Source organism: Microcebus murinus, chromosome 4 (assembly GCF_040939455.1).
Source record: "Microcebus murinus isolate Inina chromosome 4, M.murinus_Inina_mat1.0, whole genome shotgun sequence".
Lineage (NCBI taxonomy): Eukaryota > Metazoa > Chordata > Mammalia > Primates > Cheirogaleidae > Microcebus > Microcebus murinus.
In genome coordinates this window covers 68,482,617-68,508,843 of record NC_134107.1, presented here as the reverse complement: position 1 = coordinate 68,508,843, position 26,227 = coordinate 68,482,617, and the positions used below count along the sequence as shown (strand labels likewise).

The 26,227-nt window shown below is 36.8% G+C and overlaps 1 protein-coding gene across 11 annotated transcripts in view; it reads left to right on the top strand.

Annotated features, from left to right (window-relative positions):
• Positions 1-26,227, top strand: part of DLG2 (discs large MAGUK scaffold protein 2) — a 1,870,454-nt gene that overhangs the window by 889,829 nt on the left and 954,398 nt on the right. For 10 of the 11 annotated variants that reach the window (XM_076002367.1, XM_076002386.1, XM_076002368.1 and 7 more), the window contains one exon: positions 24,268-24,429. In XM_076002367.1, the coding sequence (XP_075858482.1) occupies positions 24,268-24,429 (162 nt within the window). The remainder of the gene's footprint in view (positions 1-24,267; positions 24,430-26,227) is intronic. The other variant, XM_076002373.1, reaches the window with a different exon arrangement.

The following is a 26,227-nucleotide window of genomic DNA, read 5'->3' as shown; positions in this document are numbered from 1 at the left end:
GCTGCTGGCACAAACAAGCTACCGTTAAGATGGTAAAATTGTGTCAATAGTGTAGGTGCATACTTTAATTAACTGATTAACTGTATTGCTTCTTGTTTGAGATGTAATAAGCTAACCTTCTGATTTGAAATCAGACATTGCATATTTAATGACCTAATATATGGACAGTCTTGCCACTTACATGTTCTTTTAATTCCATCTAACAAAAATGAAAATATTTTAGTTTTGTTTTGGTGTTTGAGGAATAGAAGGGAATGCTTTAAAAGTAGAGCAAGGAATACATCAGGAAGGAGCAATATTGGGAAGTAATTCAAATGTGGTTAAACAAAGAAATGGTGATACAAAATAACTTGGAGAATCTGTAGGTGTCTTAAAAAAGAAAATGCATCCTTTTATGTCTCACAAAAATGCATATGAACTAGGTTTTCTTTTGAGACCATCTTAATTTATAAAGTCATCATGTTGCACTGTTATGTTATCACTAAATTGGGTTGAAATTGTAAACACACAGAAAAGAAACGAATATCGACTTCTGTTTTTTGGCAACTATAGTTCAGGTAGATGACACCAGGTGGTAGTAGCTATATAATCACATCTCTTGTATTTGAGAAAAATCACTGAATCATACTCTTAAGAAGGAGCCAAGGTAACATTTAGTCCAAACCATTTATTTCATAATTATGGAAACTCGAGACCCATAACCATGATTCAGTTTAGTTCCATAAGAATAGATTTTTATTAAAGAAAAACGTGGTAATATTTAAAGTGAGAAATATTTTAAGCTTATTCAAGAGTGTTCTTTCTTATGGTTTTTTCCTAACCAACTCTCCTTCAGTCTCACTCAATAAAGGGATAGTTCACTCTTGGATGGAAGCTTGTTTAAGGGTTGAAAGTCTTCCTTCAGGGACATTTGCAAAGCTGGTTTCCTGAGGTCAATTCTGATCCAAATCCTTGCAGCTCAACAGGATTTTAGCTAGCTTCTTGCCCACTGTTCTCAGAATGTTTTCCTCTGTGACAGGCATGAAGGGGCAACTCACATATCCAAGCTTTCATAATACCCCAAAAAATATTGCAGAGGAGAAGAGCATTGCAGCTACCTGTTAATGCCATAGCATCCTATAGTGTCACTTGCAATAGTTCTATCCTAGATAAAATAGGTTGTGCTTTATTTGATTGCTTTAACTGTTCTCTGACTTTTTTTCTTTTACTCTAAAACAAACATAACAGAATACAAATGAGTGAGATTTGATGTTATCTTCTCTTAAATCTGCTCTCCTTTATTTTTTAAGTAAATGATTTATAATCACTATATGATTAATACCAATATTTGCAGTGGTTCTCATAGGTGAGCATGACATACCATATATCTTCATAGCACAACAGAGAATCACTGTTCTAGTCTACTTCCCTAAAAATTTTCAAAGGAGGACTCTGTCTACCAGAGAAGAGCTTTACCCTGTTAAGACCTCACACAACTACTTAGAGGCAGAGCTAGGACCAAGATCCAAGTGTTACTGTAATGATTCTAGTGTTTGTTAACTGCTTTACTGAAACTTTCCTGAACTCAGAGCCAGGAAGGAGTATAAGAAAAAGGCTGATTTTAGAATTTGCCTTTTAACTGTTTCAACTTAAATCACAGATAGCATCTGAACCTCATCTGGCAGCTGTGCCACCTCACCTTGTGCTATGACACATTTTGGCCTTTTGTTGAACTAGCACTGCTGATTGCAGCCAGAATGCTAGGTCCTAAAGAAAAGCATGATTTGTTCTAGCTCTAGTGATTGTTGTCAAGAGGTCATCCAGCCATTACTTCTCAATAAATATGTTAAAAAGAAGCCTCAAAATATGGCAGGCTTTCTGAAAAAAAACTCAGCATTCATAGTAAGCATAAAAATACAAATTACAATAGTATTATGAATAGTGTTTTCTGCAAGTGTGGATTATTGTGGTTGTAGAATCATTCATTCATTTACTCATTATCACGAGATAGCCCAATGCCAGATATGGCTGAAAAATCCACAGGTGCTAGTTGGATTCTTCCTTCATTTCTTTATTCAGCATGTATTTATCTAAAGCCTATTGTATGCTAGTTATTGTGCTAGGTACAAGGAATGGAGCCTGATAGTAAATAGATTTTAGTAGAAATGTTAGCCATGATAAACTTACTTAAATGGAATTGAGTTGTGGATTTTTAAAAAGTTAGATATTTATTTTTCTCTAAAGAATACATTTTAAAGATATTTTTTGCATCCTTATTTTAACACAAGGCATATCTACTATGCTAGCTGCTTGGAGGAATATCAGAAAATATAATACAAGACTACTGTTCAATTTAGTTATAACTAAGGACGCATATATCTTATAGATTGTTGTTTGTTTAAGTGACACAAACAATTCCAAAATACATGGCATAATTTTTTAGCTAACTATTGTAAGCATTGAGTGATAAAATGTAAAAGGAGAGAGGCAAACTTTCATATGAGGCAAACCCAGAAGGCTTCATGTAGGTGTTGAAAACTTGAGTTGTAGTCTCTCTCTGAAGCCAAGTGAGTTGTTCAAATGCATGCCCCCAATTCTTTTTTTTTTTTTGTCTTTTTCTTTTACATTTTATAGTGTTTTTGAAATTAATATTAGGTAGAAACATAGGCAGTCATAGAAAGAGCTGGCATTAGGTTATGAATTAGGGGACTTAAATGGTAATTATTGTTCAGCCTACGATAGCCACCAGGCCTGGGCAGGTCTTCCTGCAGGAAGGAGCCTGAACCAAAGGATGTCTTGGCATTCCTTCTAGTTCCAGGGCCACTGATTCTATTAGACATTGCTTGATGTTATAAAAATATAACTTTATAAAAGTACATTTTGTCCCATATAATCAGCACAAGTCAAGATTGAGGAAGGAGTGGAAGACTACATTATTTAAGTGAATTCTATTTGGTTGAAACCCAGTTGCTATTTTATTTGACATTTATAGTATTCATCAACACTTATGAAGTAAAAAAAGTGTCCATTTTAAATCTTCAAATTAATATGTATTATGTACCAGGTGCATAGTCTATTCTAGATATTTATTAATGAACAATTTGCCTTTCAAATATTTTCTCAGCATTTCAAATGAAATGCTACCCTTGTTTGCCAATGTGTTGAATTCTTGCTATATACTGTAAGAACAAATGTTATTTCACTCAGCAATCATTTAATAAATATTTTTTGACCTATAAATGGCTACCACTGAGCTTGCTAGATGCAAGGGATATAAAAATAAATACAACAGAATTAAAACTAGTCTCCTTCCTCAAAAGATTACAGTCCAGTGGGGGAGTCAGACTTATAAGTAGATCAATTAGATTTCAAAATATTAAGATAAACCAAGAATTTTAGAAAGCACAGATGGGGGAACATTGGTTGCCAAAAGGAAAGCTTCACAGGCAACATGACATTTAATCTGAGTCTTTAAAAAGAGATGTCAAAATGGTATCCTGTAAGTTATAACCAGCCCATTGATAAGATATGTTTGTTGGTATCTGCCATCATGAGATCCATAGGGTCAGGAGTTCTCATCTGTGATGGCAGGTATTTGATTCTTACATTGTATTTATAACAATAAGAAATAATACAAAACACTTAGCATAGTGATCAGAAGAAAATAGATGCTCAATAAAGGGTAGCTATCATTTGTATTATCGCTATATCTTGCTGCTTGCTGGAACACACTCCAAATGCACAGTGTATTCTTTTATAACTTATATTATGGCTATAATTAAATAGTCAGTAGTTATTTGTGCATTTGATATCTGCCTCCCTTACCAGGCTATAAACTCTATGAGAGAAAAGAATGAAATTGTTATTTTATATTTTATTTTATTTTTTTGAGACAAAGTCTCACTCTGTTGCCCTGGCTAGAGTGCTGTGGCATCAGCCTAGCTCACAGCAACCTCAATCTCCTGGGCTCAGGCAATCCTTCTGCCTTGGCCTCCTGAGTAGCTGGGACTACAGGCACGTGCCACCATGCCTGGCTAATATTGTGTATATTTTTAGTTGGCCAATTAATTTCTTTCTATTTTTAGTAGAGACTGGGTTCTCACTCTTGCTCAGGCTGGTTTCGAACTCCTGACCTTGAGTGATCCACCTGCCTCAGCCTCCCAAAAGTGGTAGGATTACAGGCATGAGCCACCGCGCCTGGACTGAAGTTGTTATTTTGATTGTTGTATTCTTATTATCTAGCAGAGTGCCTAGCTCATTGTAAATGCCCAATAAATATTTGTTGAAGGACTTAATGATAGGAAGACACTAGTAAGCTATGATCAGTCGTTAGGAAAATGCAATGTCAAGTCATACTTTAAAAGTGTGAGCACTCTAACTCCAGAATATCAATTTGTTAATTTTCCTTCACAGCAAAAAGGAAGCAATAGTACCTACCCCATCTGGAACTCAAGTTCAGCATACCCCTCATTTTCTTGCCACAATTAACCCTTCATTACTCTCATTCATAAATTATCCTCAAAGCTAAAGTAGTTCGTGGGTGACTATAATAATAATAACTATTATTATTATTTTGTGATTTTTTTTCTGATGCTTTTAACACAAAATATATATTTCATTTGTTTTTTTTTAACCTTTCTACAGCCCTGATAATTTTATAAGAGGACCCCTCTCCTCCTCCAACAAATCTGCTGTGTCCCATGGAAAGTTTATTAGAGGAGCCCATTCAGATCCCCTGAGATTTCATTACTTTCCAAAGCCATGATGAAGCATTATCCTGAATAAAATTAAGTTCTACTTCTTCCAATTAACAACAGATGATGAAAGTGCCTGCCAGTTCTGTTGCCTTTCAGCTGGGTGTTTTTCTCTTGCTTGGTCATTTGTAAAATGTGAGCCCTCCTAATGGGGCCTGAGTTATTCACTTGAATTAATGAGTTTCAGCTGAATTAATAGTGCCTAGCACACTGTGAGTATTCAATAATAGTCAACAGCAATTTATATGCTGACTTAAGTTGCTCCATTTGAGAACATTGGCTAAAATCAACATAATGTGGGTTTCTACTAAATTTGACTTAAAGAAAAGATCAAGTTCCCAAATTTGGGGCCCAGATTACATATAGTCCTGTAGCTGCTACTCTGCCAAAAAATCTGAGAAGATTTGAAAAGCTATTGGGATGAATTTTGTCTTGTTAATTCCCAACAAGTACATAACATGCTCCAGCATACCAATATAAATCTTTTGAACCTTACTTAGGTTCTTCCTCCTACAAGAGTTTCTGGCACAGTGTAGGTTTTTATCAAATAATAGCTAAAAATGAATGCAGGGAACATTCACAAGCAAAATGTTATGACATAGTCTATTTTCTTGTACTTGGTAGGCACTCAATAACTATTGATTTAATGAATTAAAAATTATAACAGAATAAAAAATCTAGCAAAGCTAACTTATAATGGAAATCCTCTAGGTCTAAATCTAAGAAGATAAGATGCAAAAAAATGCTAATCAGGAAAGAGTTACATTCACAGGACTAATAAGGTGAAGTCAGCAAGTTCAGATTACAGTGTAGCATATGGTGTGTAATGCCTTATGGTACATATTTGCATGTTGAAGCTTTTAATTAGAAGGACTTATAATTCCACTGAGATCCTTATAGTTCTGGACTGAGAACTTTAAAAAATCAATATTATGTGTTGGTTAAATTACAACCTTTGTGGGAAATCAATAATATGTTTGCTGAGAAAAATATTTGATATGTCAACTGAATTATGGAAACTTTTCATGCCAACGGCTAAGCCCGATGATTTATTTAATCACATTCATTAAGTGAACTACTTTATTATATCAGTATATTCTGCTGATTTACATATGCCCACATTGCCTGTGTCTCTAATTGTTTCCTGAGCTATGCCATCTCCCCTTAGCTTTCCTTGGCTTACCTTCTCATAGGCAGAAGCTGTATTTTCTATCTCTTGTTAACAACCAACGCAGTGTCTGTTTACCTTAAATGATTTTATTTATAATGACAACAGTAATAACAGACAAAAGTTCTAACAATGTAAGTACTAAGTACACTTACATTCTGATAGAAAATGTACATCACTCAAAATATTTGTCTTCATGCAATATTGATTCATTCAGCAATTTAGTCAATATTCATTGAGCTGTAGGCATTATGCAGGCACTAGAACAGATTTAAAAATAAAAATCTGTCATGACTCCCTGTCAGTGAGTAACAAACATTTAGTGAAGAAGGAATAAAAAAGGTAAAAAGTCATAATAAAATATGACAAAATGTTTGCTCATGTTCAAAAATGTTCTGGGGAGCTTAGAAGAATCATGGATAACTGCTGGAGGAGACTCTGAAATCTTTGGGAGCATAGTTTTGAAACTGAGACTCAAGTTGTGTTTCAGTGAATAGGTACAAAAGAAAGAGAAGATTGAAAGTCAGTAGCTCTCATTAAGTCATGGAAATGGGAACTGAGAAGTATATAGATCTGGGAGGAATTTGGTGTAGCTAGACCATGCCCTGAGAGCTGGAATGTTCCAAGAGAGGGAGAAAAGTAGGGTGTGTGTATGTGTTTATTTGCGGCGGGGAAGTAAAAGAAAATGAAGCTAGAAACACAGGTTCAAGGTGGTTTGTGTAGGGTCTCATATGTCAGGATAAAGAGTCTGGATTGCGTGCTGTAATTAAAGGAAGCCAAATAAGGATGCTAGTAGAGCCCTGACAGGTTCAGAGTATAAGAAAAAAAAAAGAAAAGAGAACAGGTTTCTGATTATTCCCTTCTATAAGACAGAAATTGTCAGATACAAAAATATTATAAATTTTACAAAAGAAGCATGTGTTTTATATCCATAAAGAATCTACTGAGGAATAAATTCTTGCTTTATAACCTAATAGTCAAGTTCACTCAGACCTAAGCATTGAGCTTGAAATTTAAGGATGCTTAGCTTGCCACCTTGTGGCTAAAGGTTAATCCTGCACACAGGAGATGTTTAATCTGGGAAATAAACCAACCCCAAGTCAGTTAGTAAACTGAACTAAGTCTTTGTTCAAGTTTGTCACAAGTATTTGAGATAAAGAAGCAACAGAAGAATCACACTTAGAATAAATATAAATGATTAGTATAGACAAAAAATCTGGAAATGATCATTGACTCCTTTCTCTCCCTCACCCCTCACATATAATTCATCTGTAAATTGTATTGATTCAGTTTTTCAAATCTGATATCTAGTCAGGTTATAAGTATTTTTCTTGCTAATTTCAGGTTTTATTGAGAATATGGAATAATCATAGTTCTTATATATTTCTGGTAGTGTGTAAAGTGGTATATTTTTGATGACAGATACAACTATGTTGGAACAATTTGGTTACTTAGTAAAATTGACCCAAAAATTCCCCTCCTAGGCATACGCCATAATTAGAGTCTTGCATATGTACACCAAGAAATACATGCAAGAGTGTTATAGCAGTATTGTTAGTGTGTGTGTGTTTTTTTTAACTCCAGAAAGGGAAACAATAGAAATAGCCCAATGTCCTTCGGCAAAAACAAGGTACATTGTGGTGTACTATATAATGACATACTGTAAAATATTTTTCAAAAATGAACTAAACCTGAACACATCAACATGAATAAATTTCACAATGAAATGTAGAAAAATAGCCATAACATGATACTGCTTATATAAGGTTCTAAAATTGACAAAAACGAAACTCGTTTTTAGAAATACTGTATCAGTCAAGGTCCTACCAGAGAAATAGAACTAGTATGTGTTTGTATATGTATATGCATGTTATATATATATATATATGTGTGTGTGTGTGTGTGTGTGTGTATGCATGTGAGTGTGTGCATAAACAAACTTATTTTAAGGAATTGGCTTATATGATTGTGAGGGCTGGCACGTCTCAAATCCATAGGGCAGGCCAGCAGGCTGGAAACTCTTGGGCAGGAGCTGAAGCGCAATCCATAGGTGGAATTTATTCTTCCCCATGGAAACCTCAGATCTGCTCATAAAACCTTTCAACTGATTGGATGAGGCCCACCCAGATTATTGATGGTAATCTCCTTTACTTAAAATCAACGGATTATAACCACAACTGAAAAATTCCTTCACAGCAATACCTAGATTGAATAATAGGGTACTATAATTTATCAAAGTTGACACATAAAACTTTCACAGATACATATCTATATAGTAAGACCATTGAGTAAAATAGGGGTTTATTAATATATACACTAAATTCCACAGTTATTTCTGGGGAGAGTCAGAAATGACTAGGGACATCGATCTGGGGCCTCCATTCTGTTGGTTATAATCAATGTCTTAAGATAGATGGCAGTCATGAGGGAGTTTGTTGTATTTGTCTTCATATTAATAGCTTGTATAGCTGATATAAATTATTTTGTATGCATGAATTATTTCATAATGAACTTTAAGTATAATTTCACCACAATACAAAATAATTTCTTTAATAATTTAGGGCTGCAGCTATGACCAAAAATAGAGTCAGGAAGATTCGTTAATACAACTAAGTGAACATATAGGAATAACATTTATTGGGTGTCGGGCAGGTGGGACGGGGGAGGAGGGGATGGGTATATACAAACATAATGAGTGAGATGTGCAACGTTTGGGGGATGGTCACGCTTGAAGCTCTGACTCGGGGGGGGGGGAAGGCATGGGCAATATACGTGACCTTAACATTTGTACCCCCCATAATATGCTGAAATAATAACAAAAATATATTTTTTTTATAATCAGAGTCAGGAAGAAAGATTTCTAATTTGGTATTAGGCCAGATGCTCAGGTTTATTAAAAACAACTAGGGGAATATTTTTGATGAGAGACTAACACAGAGTATCAGAACCAACTGTTTGCAGGGCCTTGATCCCAAGGTTGGGTACAGTTGATTAAAGTCCATCTGCTACCTGCCTACTTCCTCCCCCCTCTTCCCAGGCAAAAGCTGGGCCCAGGTGGAAGCTGATTTAATCACCAACTATTAGAATGTTTTTTTTTTTTTTTTGTTACTGCTTATCTTTTCTGAGAAAGGATGTTGAAGGGTTGAAGGAATAAAATAAATAGACATTTGGAATGCTTTTGTGAGTGGGCAAGAAAGCACTTGGAGTTTGTGTGCCTTGGATGCTTCCTCATCGTAGGTAGTGCAGGTGTGCGGGGCCCACGCTCACTGGGCTGCAGACTCTGCTCCCTGCTTGTTCCAGGCACCAGCGTGGGGCCTGTAAGAGCCTCCCAACTTATCTCTCCCACTTCTCACCTCTCCGTTTTAATCCATTGCTATTGGAAGCCAGAGTGAGCTTTTTATTAGTTGTAGTAAAAACCACGTAACATAAAATGTTACCCTGTCAACCACTCACTCTTAAGTGTACAGTTCAGTAGTATTAATTATATTCACTTTGTTGTACAACAGATCTGCAGAACTTCCTCATCTTGTAAATAGGAAGCTCTATACCCATTAAACAAACAGCTCCTCTTTTCTCCCTTTCTCCAGCCCCTGGTATCCACCATTTTACCTTCTGTTTCTATAAATTTCACAACTTTAGGTACCTGTTACAAATGGAATCATACTGTTTTTGTCTTTTTGTTACTGGCTTATTTCACTTAGCATAATGTCCTCAAGATTCATCCATGTTGTAGCCTGTGTCAGAATTTCCTTCCTTTTTAAGGCTAAATACTATTCCATTGTGTGTATGTGTGTGTGTGTGTGGAGTGTGTGTATGTGTGCATCATATTTTTTTTAATTAATTAATTCATCATCAGATATTTGGGTTGCTTCCATCTCTTGGCTATTGTGAATAGTGCTGCTATGAACATGGGTGTGCAAATATCTCTTCAAGTCCCTGCTTTCAATTCTTTGATATATATACTCAGAAGTGGGGTTGCTGGATCATATGGTAGTTATATTTTTAATTTCTTCAGGAGCCTCTATACTGTTTTTCATAGCAGTTACACCATTTTACAATCTCATTAACAGTGCAAGAGTGAGCTTTTGAGTATGTAAATCACATTACATCACTTTCCTATTGAAATCAATTGTTGGCTTCCCATTTTTCTCAGGATGGGGACCTAAATGTCTCCCAATGTCTACAAGGCCCTGTGTAATCTGATCCTCAGTTACCTCTCCCACCTCATATTCACTTCATTTACCCCACGTCAAAAATTATTGACGTTATTGATTCCTGGAACCCACCAAACTCTTTCCCAACTCGACACTTTCATGGTTATTCTTACTTTCATTTGGAAGGCAGTTCACTCAACTCTTCACATGGAAAATTGTCTCATTCTTCTGTATTTAGTTTATACTTTGTTGTTTCAGAAAGTTTCCCTGACATTTTCTGGTGACCATGGTTCCTTCTTTGTCTTCTCTTGAAGCATTTTCTCATTTTCTTGACAATGTGTGATTATTTCATTTATTTGTTAATTGCATGTGTCTGTCACCTCAAATAGAAGGGAAGTTCCATAAAAGAAAGAATAGTGTCTGTCTTTCTTGTTCACTATTGAATCCCAGCAGCTAGTGTACTTAATAAACCTAGAAGTTATTCTGCCCTCAGGGATGAGAAAATCATATCCAAATTAGGGAGGGAGTAACTATTTTTAGGCTTAAAAAATGTCATATGTGGGAAGCTTTATTGTGATTGTTAATTTTGCATATCCAGGTAAAACTTTTACTCATTAGATACAATGACAAAGAAGAAAATGAAACATACATAACTAGAAATGCAGCTATGACTAAATGGACCGAGATATGCACTAGCAGAGGCCAGTAGCTGCTCATGGATTTTAGAGTTGAATTTTCTGTGAGGAATAGGGAATGTGCACTCAATGATCTTTATTAGCCTTGCCAGGTCTGCTAGTAATGAAAGTCCAAGCTATATAACAGTCTGATCATTCAAGTCCTTTTCCCGTGAGTGATAATTTATCTCAGTTATATTTCAGAGTTTGGATTGAATATTTCTCCCAAGCAACTCATTCTTTAAGGTACCTGAAACCTTAGTTCCATATAGCAAATTTTAAGGCAAAGTTGTCAAGCTTATTTACATTATAACACGTGAATGGTGTACAATAAATTTTAATTTTAATCTAACACAACTCTGTACAAAACCCTCTGGAGGGAAACAAATGTAAGAACCTGCCTTCAAGCATCTTAAGAAAGGAAGTTGTACTCTATCATCACTACCCTGTAATTTTTACCAGCAGTTCCTTTGCCAATACATTTGCTTCCACTTTCCTTAATATCTTTTTATTTCTTAAGAGTAATCTGAGGTATTTTGTCCTCCAAGAAACCGCCCCTTTCTACCACAAAAACTAGGTTAAGTTAACCTTCATGGAAACATATAAATACTACATTTTAGTATAGTATTTTGTCAACTCTAAATTCACTTTTTATATTAGTATTTAGTATCTCCAAAATCAGGATGTGTCTTCATAGTGACATCTTACATTGATAATATTTGTCAGTCTGACCTACTGAAAAGGGTGCTCAGTGAGAGCTTGAACTCTGTACTGTCTCTCTGCATATTATCAGTGTCTTTTTTTTTTGTTGTTATAGATTTTATTTAGCATTTCTGAGCTATTTCCATTAGTTGTTAAATAATTTGCATTTTACAAAACATTTCATTTTACAAAGCACTTTCACAATAACTGCAAAAGAAAGATATGGTTAGCCCCATTTCACAAATGAAGAAACTAGACCTACAGAGGTATTGACTTATACAATGCCATACAGAGTTGGGATTCGAACCCTAGTTCTCTGGCTGAAGGTCTGGGCCTGTTTTTACTACACCACAGCTGGTCTCCTTAGCAGATAATTGGGTTGAGAGGGAAATACTTAATTTCTGGATCAACTGAACAAGGCCTGGGTTCCTCCACTCTGTCAGGTTTAGCACCCCTTCTGGGTCCTTCATCTTCTGTTACAGTGACTCACTAAAAGTGCTTGGTGAAAGAAGGGATGAATGAAAAAATTGCAAACTCAAGGATGGAAAATCTTGTTGTAAGAGCAGTATAAAGAAAAAGGTAAACCACATTGGGGGGGGGCAGTGTGTGGGGAAGATCAGGAAAGACTGTGGAAAAGGTGACATGTATATTAATAGAACCTCAATATACAGCAAGATAGTCCCCACCTGAATTTGGAAAGCATCATTCAAGGCAAGAGGAAGAGCATGGAACAGGAAGATGGGAAAGATCAGGAAGATTGAGTGGCTTTACAAATGAGCCACTTAGCTAGTTTGAATGGAATGTATATGAGCAAAAAAGTGTAGTAATAGATAGTACTTTAGCAAGAGCTTGAGAATGGCATGAATACCACACCAAAATGGTTATGTTTTATTTTGGAATGGTAGGAAACAACTGGCAGGTTTTAAAGGGATAAGTGATATGGCCAAACTTGTGTTCAAAGAAGATATATCTGGGGGTGATTTGTTGAATGAATTGGTTGACAGAGAATGCAGGTAAGGAAACCAGTTACTCTATAACCAATATTCATTTAACAAATATTTGTTTAACACCCACTGAATACCTGGCACAGGTTCTACAGCAATAAACAAGACTCAATCCTTATATTCAAAGATATTACTGTCTATAAAAGTAAACAATCAAATAAATAGACAAAAATGATAGGATAAGGCCGGGCATGGTGGCTTATGCCTGTAATCCTAGCACTCTGGGAGGTCAAGGCAGGCAGATTGCTCGAGGTCAGGAGCAAAACCAGCCTAAGCGAGACCCCTCGTGTCTACCAAAAATAGAGAGAAATTAATTGACCAACTAAAATATATATATACAAAAAATTAGCCGGGCATGGTGGTGCATGCCTGTAGTCCCAGCTACTTGGGAGGCTGAGGCAGTAGGATCGCTGAGCCCACGAGAGTGAGGTTACTATGAGCTAGGCTGATGCCATGGCACTCACTCTAGCCTGGGCAAGAAAGTGAGACTCTGTCTCAAAAAAACAAAAAATGATAGGATAAAAATGTTCTGTGGTTGCCCTGGTTGCTATGAGTCCTGACTCCTGTCTGGGGGTAAGGCATAGAGAGGGCTGATGGGGAAAGTTGCTAAATCAAGGAGGTTCCTGGGATGGACATAATCTTAACTGAACCCTGAAGATGAACAGACATCTGAGAAGTAGCAAGTCCAAAGTCCTGAAGGTGATCTATTACTCTTACTCTAAATTATAAATAATTCAGAATGATTAAAGTCTAGGTTTAGGGAGAGGGGCTGGGAAAGGACAGATAGGTTGAGAAAGGAAAGCTGGCATGTTGGGGTAGAGAGAGGCAAGAAATGTGGTTGCAAAGGGAAGTAGGAGGCAAATGGAATATTCTGGGGAGAAGAAACAAAGGCCTCATGGGAGAATGGGCAATGAAGATGAATAAAAAGAAAAGAACAAGAATCTCTGCTGAAATAGAATTCATTACAGTTGTATTAGATTCATTTACTTGGTAAAATATACCAAATCCCTCCTAAATGCCAGAGAGGTACTGAAATGGCTACAGGTATAGCATCACTACTTTCAGTAAGGAACTCCTAGTCTAATATAAATCACCTTGGCCTTTACTCTGATATTAAGGGTCATGTTCTGCCAACTTAGTTAGATGGGCCCAACTCTGGAAGACATGAGGGGGAAAAGATGCTGAAGGATCATATTTATCTATATGGCTTTGTATTTGGATGATCAAAGAAATGACAGTACCATTAACTTGGTTATTTCTATTTATACTTTCTGTTAATTATATTCTATGTACCAGCAAACATAAAGGGAAGCTTGTAGACCTCAACTTTTAAATCGAAGGACCAAAGTATCAACCATACTCAGAACAAATATCTGGGTCAGAGAGTAAGAAATGTACAATACCTGAGAGATAATATAGTGTGAGAGTTAAGGGTGGTGATTATGAGGATAGCCATGTATGAATCTCAGTTTATCCACTAGTTGTGTGAACAAGTTACTTGATTTCTCTCTGTTTTCTCATCTGTAAAACGATGGAAAGAAAACAATAACCATTTCATAACCTTGTTGTAAGGATTAAATAAAGTAATGCTTGAGGACCATTAATACATATGAATGTCATATCATAGGCACTAATCTGAAAGATGACACTGTAAATTCCCGGCAGGGTACCAGAACAAGAAATTAGAAAACTTTCTTGGCTCTCTTGATTTGAAGCTGACATCTTAAGGTTGTAATAAGCACAAAATAGCATTCTATAATTACACACTAAACTGCATATTAAATATCTAGATCAAGTATAAAAATTCCTTTCCAAAGGGTATTTTATTATATAATATCTTATTATGAGAATATTTAAACCACCACAACCAAGCTCCAATTATGAAGCAACTATTAAAATGTCTGATTATCAAAAAACCCTCTTTGATTGGAGCCCACTGCTCATGAGGCCAGAATTAAGGCTACACCTTTTGCTTTGATCCTTCACCTGTTCCATGTTCTAATGCCACTCACAACAGCTAGTCATAAGGTGCTCTGGAACAAAGGCAGTTGGATGAGAACTGCCTTTCTCATGGATGGATCAAGCGCATTTGTACCACCACCAGAGACAATTCAGAGTGGTCGCTCACTGGACCATCTGTTATCTTCCCATGGAAAGGACAGCTGTTCATGCCTGCTTCTGGGTAAAGGAAGCATGTTGAGGAAAAAGAGAACTCAGACAAAAACTTTTATTACCTAATGCAACTGGAATTTAAGATCTAAGGGTCATAAATTTTTGCCCTTTGTTTTTACTATTATATTCCTAGCATTTACAATTTAGTGATTAGCATATAATGTGTCAGATAAATATTGCACTGAATGTACAAAGGATGATGCTTTCTGTTAGGAAGGATTTCGAGTCTCTATAGTGTCACAGAGGAAGTACATGCCAACAAAATGCCCAGAAAAACCCAGGGCAAGACACACAGCCAGCTACAAAGAGTCCAGGAGATATGTGATTAGGTGGGTAAATGACCTCATTCTCAGAAGTCAAACATGGAGAGAAGGGTTCAGCAGGTACCACTTCTACCAGCAGGTTCTAAAGTCCAGAAGCTCAAATGGGTCAGAAGAATAGCTTGAGTGAGCAGTGAAGGCAAATTCAGGACCTGTGTCTGAGATCATTTTTTGTTTGTTTGTTTGTTTCCTCTGCCTGCTAGACATAAATTATAATTGTAGGAAAAAGATGCCAGGAACATTGGCCTAGATGGAAACATGGGTAGAGAGGATAAGATGGCCTCACATACTGAAGAGAGACTGAATCTCAGAGCAGTGGAGGCAAGGCCTTAGCAGCTCATTCTGCCTCCTTCAGGAGGTTTGTGCTGTTCTGTAGGGATGCTACAGTACTTGTGATAGCATGGTAGAAGCCAACTCTCTGTAACAGTGGTAAGGCTGAGTTGAGCATGTGCACGCCTGTGTGTGTGTGTGGGGGGGGGAGTGGCTCTTCCTACAACACATGAAAAGATGATTACATGACACTGATACAGAAATAGAAATAGCCTTAGATTTCCGAAGTATTATACCTACTAGAAGTCAGGTCTTGTGCCCAAATGCTTATGCATATTACCTCATCAATTTCCCATAGCAACACTATCATCGATTATTAGTCCAATTTTACAAATAAGGAGTCTTGAGTTTGAGAGAGAGTCCATACTGAATTTGCATTGTTGGTTAGTGGCAGGAATAGAATTTAAACTTCAGAAATTGAGGTGCAGGGAATTTGAGTCACTTGATGAAGCATTTTGATGAAATGAACAATTTCTCTTTGGGGGGCATCAGGCACACTGAGCAGAACATGTTTCTAGCCTTTAGTAGTGAATGACTCTTACGCACAGATGCTGTCGCAGTTCACAGCTGGTGCATTGAGTCAGATAGTGTCTGCCCACAAGATCTTACTGCCCTCTATTGAATCCAGTGACATTTATCCCTGGAGAACTACTCAGACAGTATTTGAAGTTTTGCTTCAAATACACAAACTATTATAGAGTTTGTTCCAAGATCATTGCTTTAATTTCTTGGTACCAAAGAGAAATTTGACTTTATGTCTAATCCTCCCCAGTAAATTCATTCTCAGCTCCTCCCTCATTCATTTATCAGCTGGCCGTCACTTCCCTTGCATCCTTCAGCCAGTTCTCAAAATAAACTCAACTGAACATGACTAAACCCTGTCAAGGACTGAAGATTTCCCCTCACCACAAAGCTTACAGAACACTGGACCTTCTCCATTAAAACAAAGCAAATACTTGATTACGTCTTACATATTCTGTTTTGTCAATTATTTTTATTCCTGTACTACATGCCGCTCAAAAAATGAAATTAATCACACAGAAATAACCACTGTCAACATATTAGTGTATTTTCCAGACCTCTTCCTTTCCTTGCACACAGTTTAATGTATTTTATTGTGCTTATTCAAGTTGGTACACTCTTCTGTGAATCAAGCTACTTGCCTGGTATTTAGAGTGTATAGGGTAAGAACACTTGGGAAGGCCTTATTGGTATGTTGTGCTTCCTTAGCTTCTCTAACTCAATGCTGGCAGAGGAGGGAAGAGGATGCAACTCACTTAGTTCCCTTCTGTATATTACCATTTTTCCTTTTCTCAACTCTTTTTCTCCAAGAAGCCACCAGCCAACACCCCTTCCCAGGTGTCTCACAACCACCCAAAACTTGAATGATTCTCCCTACTAAATGCAAGCCTTCAAAATAACCCCACTTCATTAACAGTGCTACAAAGTGAACCCATTTTTTCATTTTTCTTACAGGGTGCTGTTCAATAATGAGATCTCCTAAAGAATCCAGACAGGTCTCTTGAGTATATACTACTTCCAGGTTGTGGTAGGCATGGTGGAGTACACAAGAATCTAAGGAACTTACATCTCTACTGGGTATAGTTCAATTCAGAAACATTTATTGAACACTTATAAAGAAGAGGGATTTTTCAGCTTATCAGTCATGTGAGCACAGAAAAATGGATGCTTAACTAAACCTGGGTGTCCAGGGAAACTTCTGTGAAGAAATCATATATTTACTGAGTTTTGAAGGTTGAGCAATAGTTAGGTGAAAAACAGTTGGGAAGATTATTAGAGGTAGAGAAGACAGCAAGAGCAAAGGGCAAAGATGAAATGTGTCTTTCTTATTTACTGTTGTATCCCTACATGTAGTAGAATGTCTGGCACATAGTAAAGGCTCAGTAAATACTTCTTGCATGAAAAAAATGGGAGGAGAAGGTTTTCAACCAGTAAAGATGTCATAAAGGAAGGCTGAAGTGTACTTTCGGGGACCAGGAGGTTTATGAGATTAGAACACAGTGTCTATGTGTTATGTTGGGAAAAGTTGCAGTTGTACACTTTGAAGAAATTAGAAACAGAAAAAGGCAAAAAATTTTCCTTCAGTTAATTTTTTGTTTTCTATTTCCAAAATCTTTTTATAATCAAATAAAACATCTAATGTCCCACTAAAAAATTCATAACTGATATTAAGTGACTGCTTATTAAATCACAAACACATGCTAAGTGCCTTCCACGCATTTATCTCACTTGGGCTTCTCAAAAAAATCTGCCAGTTAGGCACTATTTCAATTTACAGATGAGAAAAGCAAGTCTCAGAGAGTTTAATATGTTGTTCAAGGTCATGTTGTAGGTGATAGAACTAGGAATTGATCCAAGCAGTCTCTCTAGAACCTGGACTCTTAGCCATGATTCTAAAACCGAGATCTTAGAAAGTTATTCTAGTTCAATGGCCTAAGGAGTAGAGAAAAGGTAGACATATTGAGAGGCTGAAAATGACTATCTACTTTCTTATTTAATTCTGCTGATAGCATTATCTATCTAAAAAGTTCACTCTTAGGGGCCATTTTTTTTAATGACAAACCTGCAAAGTACAAAGGTCTTGAGACACCAAAAAAGGAGACCATTAGCATTTATCTAGCATCTACTATGTGCCAAAATACAGTGTTTCATTCATTCCTTATATTTCTGCAAAGTAAATACTGTCATTCCTGATTTATATCTTCAGTCAACTGAAGCTCAGATATATCCAGCAACTTGATAAATGTCTCCCAGATAGCAAGTGACATAACCAAGATTTGAAATCATGTCTTTAATATCAGAATGTATTCACTTTCCACTATATGGGACTGCCTCTTGGAATCAGAGGACTATGTTGGTTTGAAACACAGCTTTACCATTTATTTTGCAGTTTGGAGACTCTGACCCTCTGTTTTCTTATTTAGAGATCAGAGTGACCATGCCTTTTTATCCGCCCAATTTTTGAGAGAATTACTTGAGACAATATTTCTCAAAGTGCTTTGTAAATTGTAAAGAGCATCTTGAATGTGCAGCATGTTATACAAATTCATTATTTTCCAGATTGTAGGGCTGTGGTTTTATTCTGGCTTGCTCAGAGAACATAAGGTCTGTGGAATTCTATAATTATTTCTCCTGTCTGAGCCTCAATTTCCCCAGATCCTGGGTCTACATCAGAGTTTTAAAGGATGTAGTGCATTTTCTATCAGGCTCCATTTCCAGCATCTTCAGTTAACAGATGGAGGGCAGCACTGAGCTACCATAAGTTCTCTCATAATTATTTAAATGATCAGTTCTTTAAAAAGGATCTTAAGATCCATTAAATATTCATGAAAGCATCCTTCCTGGCAGATCCTCCATTGTAGGTAATTACAGGGGTTTAAAATATCTGACGTTGCTTGGAAGCACACACAAAGCTCTGTCAGCTGCAAGCAGACAACTGATTTGTAATTTAATTAACATCCTGGCTTGTCCTGTTCTTTGTGGGAAAAAAGCAGGGAAGTATTTCCTTTCACTTGTGAGTTTTGTTTGAAAAAAATTCAAATGAAGCACCTGGGAAAGCTTTTCATCTCTCACATCAGTTGCTGTTACTTACATCCTGCTGCAAGCCTATGAAAAATTCCTCTCTCAAGGGTTCTTTGGGCCAGCTGGGTGGCTGATTATGGGTCATGTTTTTAAAAGGGTGGTTTCACTTGGGGGAGATCTGTGTGCAATCAGTGAGCTTTGACCCACTTTTATTAGCTCTTTTAGCAATGAATTTTGAAGGTAGATTTGGCTAAGACTACTTATTTATTCCACAAACATTTATTGTAGATATACTGGTTAGCAGGCACTAGAGGTAAGCAGTGAACCAAGCAGATAGGGTCTTTGAACCCCATGGGGCTATCAGTCCAATGGTGGAAGCAAACATTAAACAAATAATCACAGAAATAAATGTAAAATAAAAATGTGCCGAGTTTTATAAAAAATAAGTATAGGGTTCCCTGAAAGTCTATGAAGCAAAGAATAGTGTGGTAGGTGGAAAAGTACCCCCTACTCTGGGAAGCTAAGAAGTCGCCTTGAGGAAGTAAAGGTGAAAATTATGTAGTCTGTCTTGCCTTTCCTTCTCCCATTTTTCTCCTATCTAACCCAACCTCCACTCCCAGATTGGCAACATAAATGTAACCATTCTGAAAGAAAGGATTGGAATAATAGAAAGGATGGAAAGAGGAAAGGAACTTTGCTCCAACCAAAGGATCATTCAGAGAATTTATTTCAAATTAAAGAAATGAATGTAAATACTGATCTGATCACTGTATTAAACATTCCTTTATTTTCTCAATTCTCTTTTTTACCCATCTTTTCCCTCCAGAGGGGAAAGCAGTGAGTTGGAGAGAGGATGCAGTAGGTGTGTAAAGGTGATAGGACACAAGTCATATTATTGGAAAACCAGAAAAGGGTTTTAGCCTAGTTATAGTTGCTCATTGCACAAAGATCCAATTATGGAGACAATGAGGATGGCCAAGGAAGAAAGGAAATTTTTAACGTGACAGACGTCTTGTTGGGAGAAGAGGAAAAGCTGCCTCAAATCTGTGTATGAGATCATAGGCTTTTTAAAGGAGGGGCCACATGCCTTAGAGCAGGTTGTAGTGTAACTAACAAGGGGCAAAGTGCATTGGGGGCAGGTTGTAGGGGATGGGGAATCTTGGCATCAGGAAGTCTGCCTAGGGGCCTTTGTAATCTCAGCTCCTTTTTCTTACAGAAAATCCATATTTCTGGAAAACAACTCAAAAGGTCAAGTAGTTAGAGAAATTTGTTCATAGAGCTGGTTCATAGAGTCACAGATAGGCTAAGGCATCATGGAAAAAAAAAAAAGGAGCCGGAAAAGAGGTCCTGCTGGCTACATACCACCCAAGTCTCTACTAAATGAAATTACTAAATAAATATCACAGTGTAAAAATGAAATATTTTCCTCAAAATAAGAAGGTGGCTGACAGGGCCTAGAGGAGAATACTCAGTTGTAGAACATGAACTTCTACAGTCTGGAGCTGAAGTGAAAACCCTTCATTTCTATATAGTTCATTTTTTGAGGTTGCTTTCTTTACCACCTTGGTTTTTGCTATTTTCTGAACTGCATTCACCTCTTTCTTAGGGATCATCACTCCATTTGCAAGTCTGTTACTTATTTGTCTTCCTTACTTCATGCTTCTCTTAGAATATGTGCTTTCTTTCAGCCAAAGTCCATTTTTAAAACTAAGAGGCTTTCTTCAAATGGCAGCACTCAATCGGTCAACCTAGGCCTGTTAGACACACACACTGTGTAGAATCCTGGTGTGACCACTTTGCAGGAGACAAAGATATTGTCGGGGTTCCTACCTTCAGAGAACTTAAATTACAGACGGGGAGATAAGACTTAATGCAGAGAATGTTACTTGTCAATATACTAAACAGAAGCAGTGTAACTAACAAGTTTTAGTGTTTCTTTAATGTCATCCTTTGTATGAGAAACTGTAATCATTGCTTAATTTTGTCTCCTTTTCACAATGTTGCTGTAAGTCTTAAGTAGGATAATTTCTGTGACATTCTTAGCAAAATGTCCATGGATAGAATTCACTATTAGGTATGATAATATTACAGACTATTCGTGAACGCATAAACACATTCTGGCTTTCCTCAGCCTTTGGTGTGTTCTGTCTCATCAGTACAGTGCCAACTCCTGCTGCAAGGGGGAAGTAGAGGACTTTTTATGCAGCAACAGAGATAAATTCAGTTTTTTATTTAAGAGGCCTTGAAAGATTTCCAGTTTCTGGATCAGTTATAGTACATTGTGACAGCACAGCACCATCTTCCAAACTGTGCCACAGAACCTTTGTTGATGGATCAGGCACAAATAGCATTAACTACAGCATATACTACAGAATGAATGATGAGGGAAAAGAGATATAATACTTAAGAGACTGATGTCCTTTAAGATTGTGTCAAGCAAATGATGTGGTTGTCCTTTTTTTTTTTTTTACTTGAACCTGGGGTCATAGTGTTTTACAATAAAAGAGATTGCATCCAGTAGCCAAAATATTTTTGTGGTTTAAGCAACTGATTCTCATTTCATCCATTTGTTCAATAACTTTTCTTAAATACATTCAACAAACACTTATTGAGCTAGGTACTTGGCTAATGACTGGATATATGAGGATGAGCAATACCAATGTGGTCCCAATCCTCACAAAATTTTATAGTTCAATGGAAAAACACTGAAAAACACACAATCGTATAGCATAATAAGAGTCATGATTGGGGGAGTATAAGGAGCTGTGGGAACACCCACAACATGAAGAAGATCCAGAGATCTATTTCACAACAAAGTGAATATAATTAACATTACTGAACTTAAACATGGTTAAGGTTGTAAAATTTTATTTTATCTATATTTTACCACAAATTTTAAGATAGGCTTAAATACTGGAAGTAATCATTTGTTTATATTTATTCCATGATTACTGAGGTGGGAGTGGTGAGAAAAAATAATTCAGAAGTAATGGGGGTTCAGCTCATGTAGTAATATAGGGAGGACAGCTTATGGCAGGGTAAGGAAGCTTGAACTCTGACCTGTAGGCAATGGGAGCCATTGGAGGATTTAAAGAACTTTATCAGCATGTGATTCCGAAAGCCCCCTGGAATACTATAGAGAACAAATGGGAAGGGGGCAGTCCCAGAGGCCATCTAGCCAGTTCAGAGGCTGTTGCTGTGGCCCAGCTGAGAGCTGATAGAAACCTGATGTGGACAGTGTTGGTGGCAGTTGGTGGCATTTGGTGGTGGGATAGGAAAAATAAGGAGGGAGTAAACTCAAGAATTATTCAGGCTGTAAATCAGGTTGACTGAGTAATTGATTACATTGGTAGATGGTAGGAGGCGAAAGAGAGGATGGAGCTTAATTGACTCCTGCTTTTCTGGCTCAGATGACAGCATAGATGGTAGTGCTCCCTGAGAGAGAATTGAAAATGGGGAGCAGACATAGGGACAGATCATCTGCAAGCCAGAGAAACCAAAATAGACATACGTATGATATTTTTCCACTCCTGATGAACACATATTGGTCAAGAATAAATGTTAAGCTTGACCCATGTTTCTGAGGCAAATTACTTTCCCAAATTATTCACAGGGTTAGAAAAACAGAAGCATGGTATTTGCAGTTTACAAAATGTTCTAACCTTATTGTGTTGCATATTCTCAGTGATTTTTTTTCCTACAAAACTGCCAATTCAGTTATCAGGCATGGGCTTTATCTCCTTTATGGAGGGGGAGAAAAGACTGATTATAGTAGAAAGAGGATTTAGATTCAAATGATCTGGACAGGGTCCCAGCTCTGATGCCCATTAGTTGGGTGACCCTGGGAAAGTACCTTAACTTCTCTGAGTCTTAGTTTTCTAATAGGTAAAAAGAAACATCATAGCTAAGAATGATTACAATGGAAGAGGTATGTGAGAATCCTTTCCAAACTGTAATTTAGACATTATTAGTTGTAATTTTTATTTTAAGACTAATATTACCTGAGACATTGCAGAAAGCCTCCCTTGAAATAGAAGTACTGGTGGTAATCATCTTCTGAGTAAGAGTGGACAACAGATTGAATTACCAACCATGGGAGTGGTTTCTGTTACTGTTAGATTATGAGTCAGTCTGAGAGCCAATGTCCAAGAAATTATACTTCTTATCTGAAAAATGCATGACAAACATAGGCATGGTTTTATAAGAAGATATGTTTTTAGTAACCTGATGTGATAAAATAATTCTTGATGATAACAATAATGGAGCACTGGGAAGAGGTTAGATATCATAATTAAGCATGAGATGGTGTTAGGACAATGTTTGGATCCCTGCTTCTAATACCCCTGTGCCAGCCACAAGGAACAAAGGCAAAGCAAAGGAAACTAACACTTCATTAGCTAGAATGGGGGTCAGATATAGAGGTTCCCTTTTTTCTTTCCCAGATAGGTCAACAGCCTTGAAACAATGGGACTCTGGTGGGACAGCTCCAAAGGAAAAGGGGTACAAAGCCTAGAAAGACAAAGAAAAATGATGGGGATCTAGGTCAAGGCTGAAGATGGAGATTGGCCCCCAAACCAGGGAGGAGCTCCCTCAGACCATTTCTTCTCCTGACCCTTTGTTTTTTCCCTGCCAACTTCCTTAGATCTGCCTGGAAGCCTCAAACAATGGCCTTTGCCGAGGATTCTGTTTCTGTTATAGGCATGTAGAAAGAAGATGTTTAAAGAAAAAAAAAAAAAAAAGAGGAAAAGGGACCAAGGGAGAAGAAAATCTTACCTTTTCCCCTCAAGGAGTCATCTGAATATAAGTAGAAACTTTGCCTTGATTTTTGGAGTCCTTTTAAAGCCAGCTCTACTTCAAGAAATTGTGATCTTTCATCCTGGAATCTGACTAACCGAAATCAACACTCCTCCTCCTAGAGGCTAAAGTGAAGGAAGAGAACATTGTCTTCCCTTCAAGGCTAATACAAATAGCGTGGGTGGCAACATTTCTTCCTCATTTCAAGGGAACTTAAATCTTTCACAAATTCTGAAATGTTAATAAAATTAAGTTTCCTGAATGGGCTATACCAGAATTGTTTTCTTGCTCAGCACTCCTTTCTTCTCCATCTGTGACCTAGAATTTTTAGCTGCTCTGGTCAGAAGCTAAATCACATACCTTATCACCTACGTGTATAAATTTTCTCAGTCCATTTGTTATCACCCTTCTGTGGCTCATAAACAGAGAAAGGATATTATCAGACAAAAATAAGTCATCAACATGATTGATATTGATGGTTAATTCAATTTTGCTTTCACTTGACCTGGTTTATGGTGATCACTATAAGAATCTGAGGCAAAGTCTGTTTAGTGAAGTCAAAATAAGCACACATTTTATACTATTGCTGGAGTTAGAATATGAACTACAGACTGTACCCTTTGCAAACATGATATATAAACATATATTTTTTCTTTCTTTTCTTTTCTCCTAGAAGTATCGATATCAAGATGAGGACGCTCCACATGATCATTCCTTACCTCGACTAACCCATGAAGTAAGAGGCCCAGAACTCGTGCATGTATCAGAAAAGAACCTGTCTCAAATAGAAAATGTCCATGGATACGTCTTACAGTCCCACATTTCTCCTCTGAAGGTCAGTTCAATTGCTCTACATTTATTTGTTTTTTAATTTTTTGAAATTAGTATATAACTGACAACAGTGGTTGGTCTTCATTGTGAAGGGAGATGTTTGCTGGTCTGATTAAATGAGCCTCTTTTAAAACACAGTAATGGCCCCTGGTTGCCAAAGGTTCTTTATGTGGTTTGGAAGCTAACCTGGTATTTCTGGAACGTATTTTTATTGCAATTGTTTGAATGTCTGGAAAACCCTTTTAGTTGATGAGAATGGGATAAGGAAAGAGCCAAGGGTGAACAATTGAAAGGTAAAATAAGCAAACGACATATTTTTTTTAAAAACAGATTAGATCAAGGTTTTCTTAAATGTTTTCTATCTCTGTTTAATCTGATCCCAGATAAAGAAAGGAAGCAAATATAACAGGATCACATCTAGTGATTGCCTTACTCTTTAAACTGAAACGGAAAATGTGTGAGTTGGCTCATGAAGACCTTTGTTTTATCCAGGGAAAATTGCTTACGAGATTTCTTTCTATTTGATGTCATACGTTTCCCAACACTTCTTTACTATTTTTATTCAATTTTAAACAATTTCTTTATAAATGGTATTTTGACAAGAAAGGACAACTAAATGATTTTCTGGGCTCCTTGGTTGCAAATTACTCTGCCTTTTTCTTTGATGGGCTGGTGCTTCTGGATTTTGTGCTTTGGATAAAAAGCTTATAAATGTTGATTAAAGTTTAACAAGAAAAATAGAATCTGTGTTGTAATAGAAAAGAATTGAAATGAAAAAATAAACCTGCCTTAGTTACTGCTAAAGAAAATTTTTTTATTTTATTATCTAGAATATTAATTTCATTAGCACATCCATATAGCTAAGGCACAATAAAAAGTATAGCCATAACAGTGGCTCCAATGCTCTCTGAGTTCTTATTATACCTTCCAAAACATCAAATAAAGGTTAAATTATGTTTATTATATTTACAATTTTTACCACATTTTAAGTACTCTGGTATTCTAAAAATGAATTATCAAATAAACTAGCTGTAACTATCACCAATAAATAAAAATACCAGGCCAATTGTCAAATTCCAATAAATATTATGTAATGTGTAAAATATATGAATATTATGTCTCTGGGATGCATTGTACATCTTTCTAGATTTCTCTGAGAACCACTGGATAACAGATGAAAATGGGTATGTTTAACCCGGAGAAGAAAAGAATAAGAATCCAGGGACAGGAGACTTACTTTTGTACCTCAAGAACTGTCACATGGAAAACATGACATTGGTGTCTTACAGAAGGCAGAAGTAGACCCATTGTGAACTGACAGGAATTTGTATTTGGGATCATTGTAAGACCACAGTTCCCGACAGTTAAAGCTACCTACCAAAAATGTAGACTACTTCATGAGGCAGGAGTTTTCTGTTCCTGAAATCTTCCAGGCACGTATGACCTGGCAGTGGTTGTGTAGAAAGGACTCCTTCAGCAGGAGAGTGAACAAAATTGTCTCCAAGGTCCTATCTAATTCTAATAATCAATGATTCAATTCTTTGTTCAGATGAATACCTTCCTTCTATAGGGACCTTTTATCTTTGCAAGAAAGTGCTGACCCCCTACTCTCTGTGTAGACCACTATTAATTGAGAAAGGGTAGGATTGAGAGACTGGACTGCATTGGGAGTACTTAACTATCAGTTTCATTCTTTTTAATTGGATATAAAACTTATAAGAACCTCCATGGAGCTTTTCTTCCTTTTCTTTTCCCCAACTTGTCTTTTTCCCTTTCCAACTCTTTCTCTTTAATCAACTCTA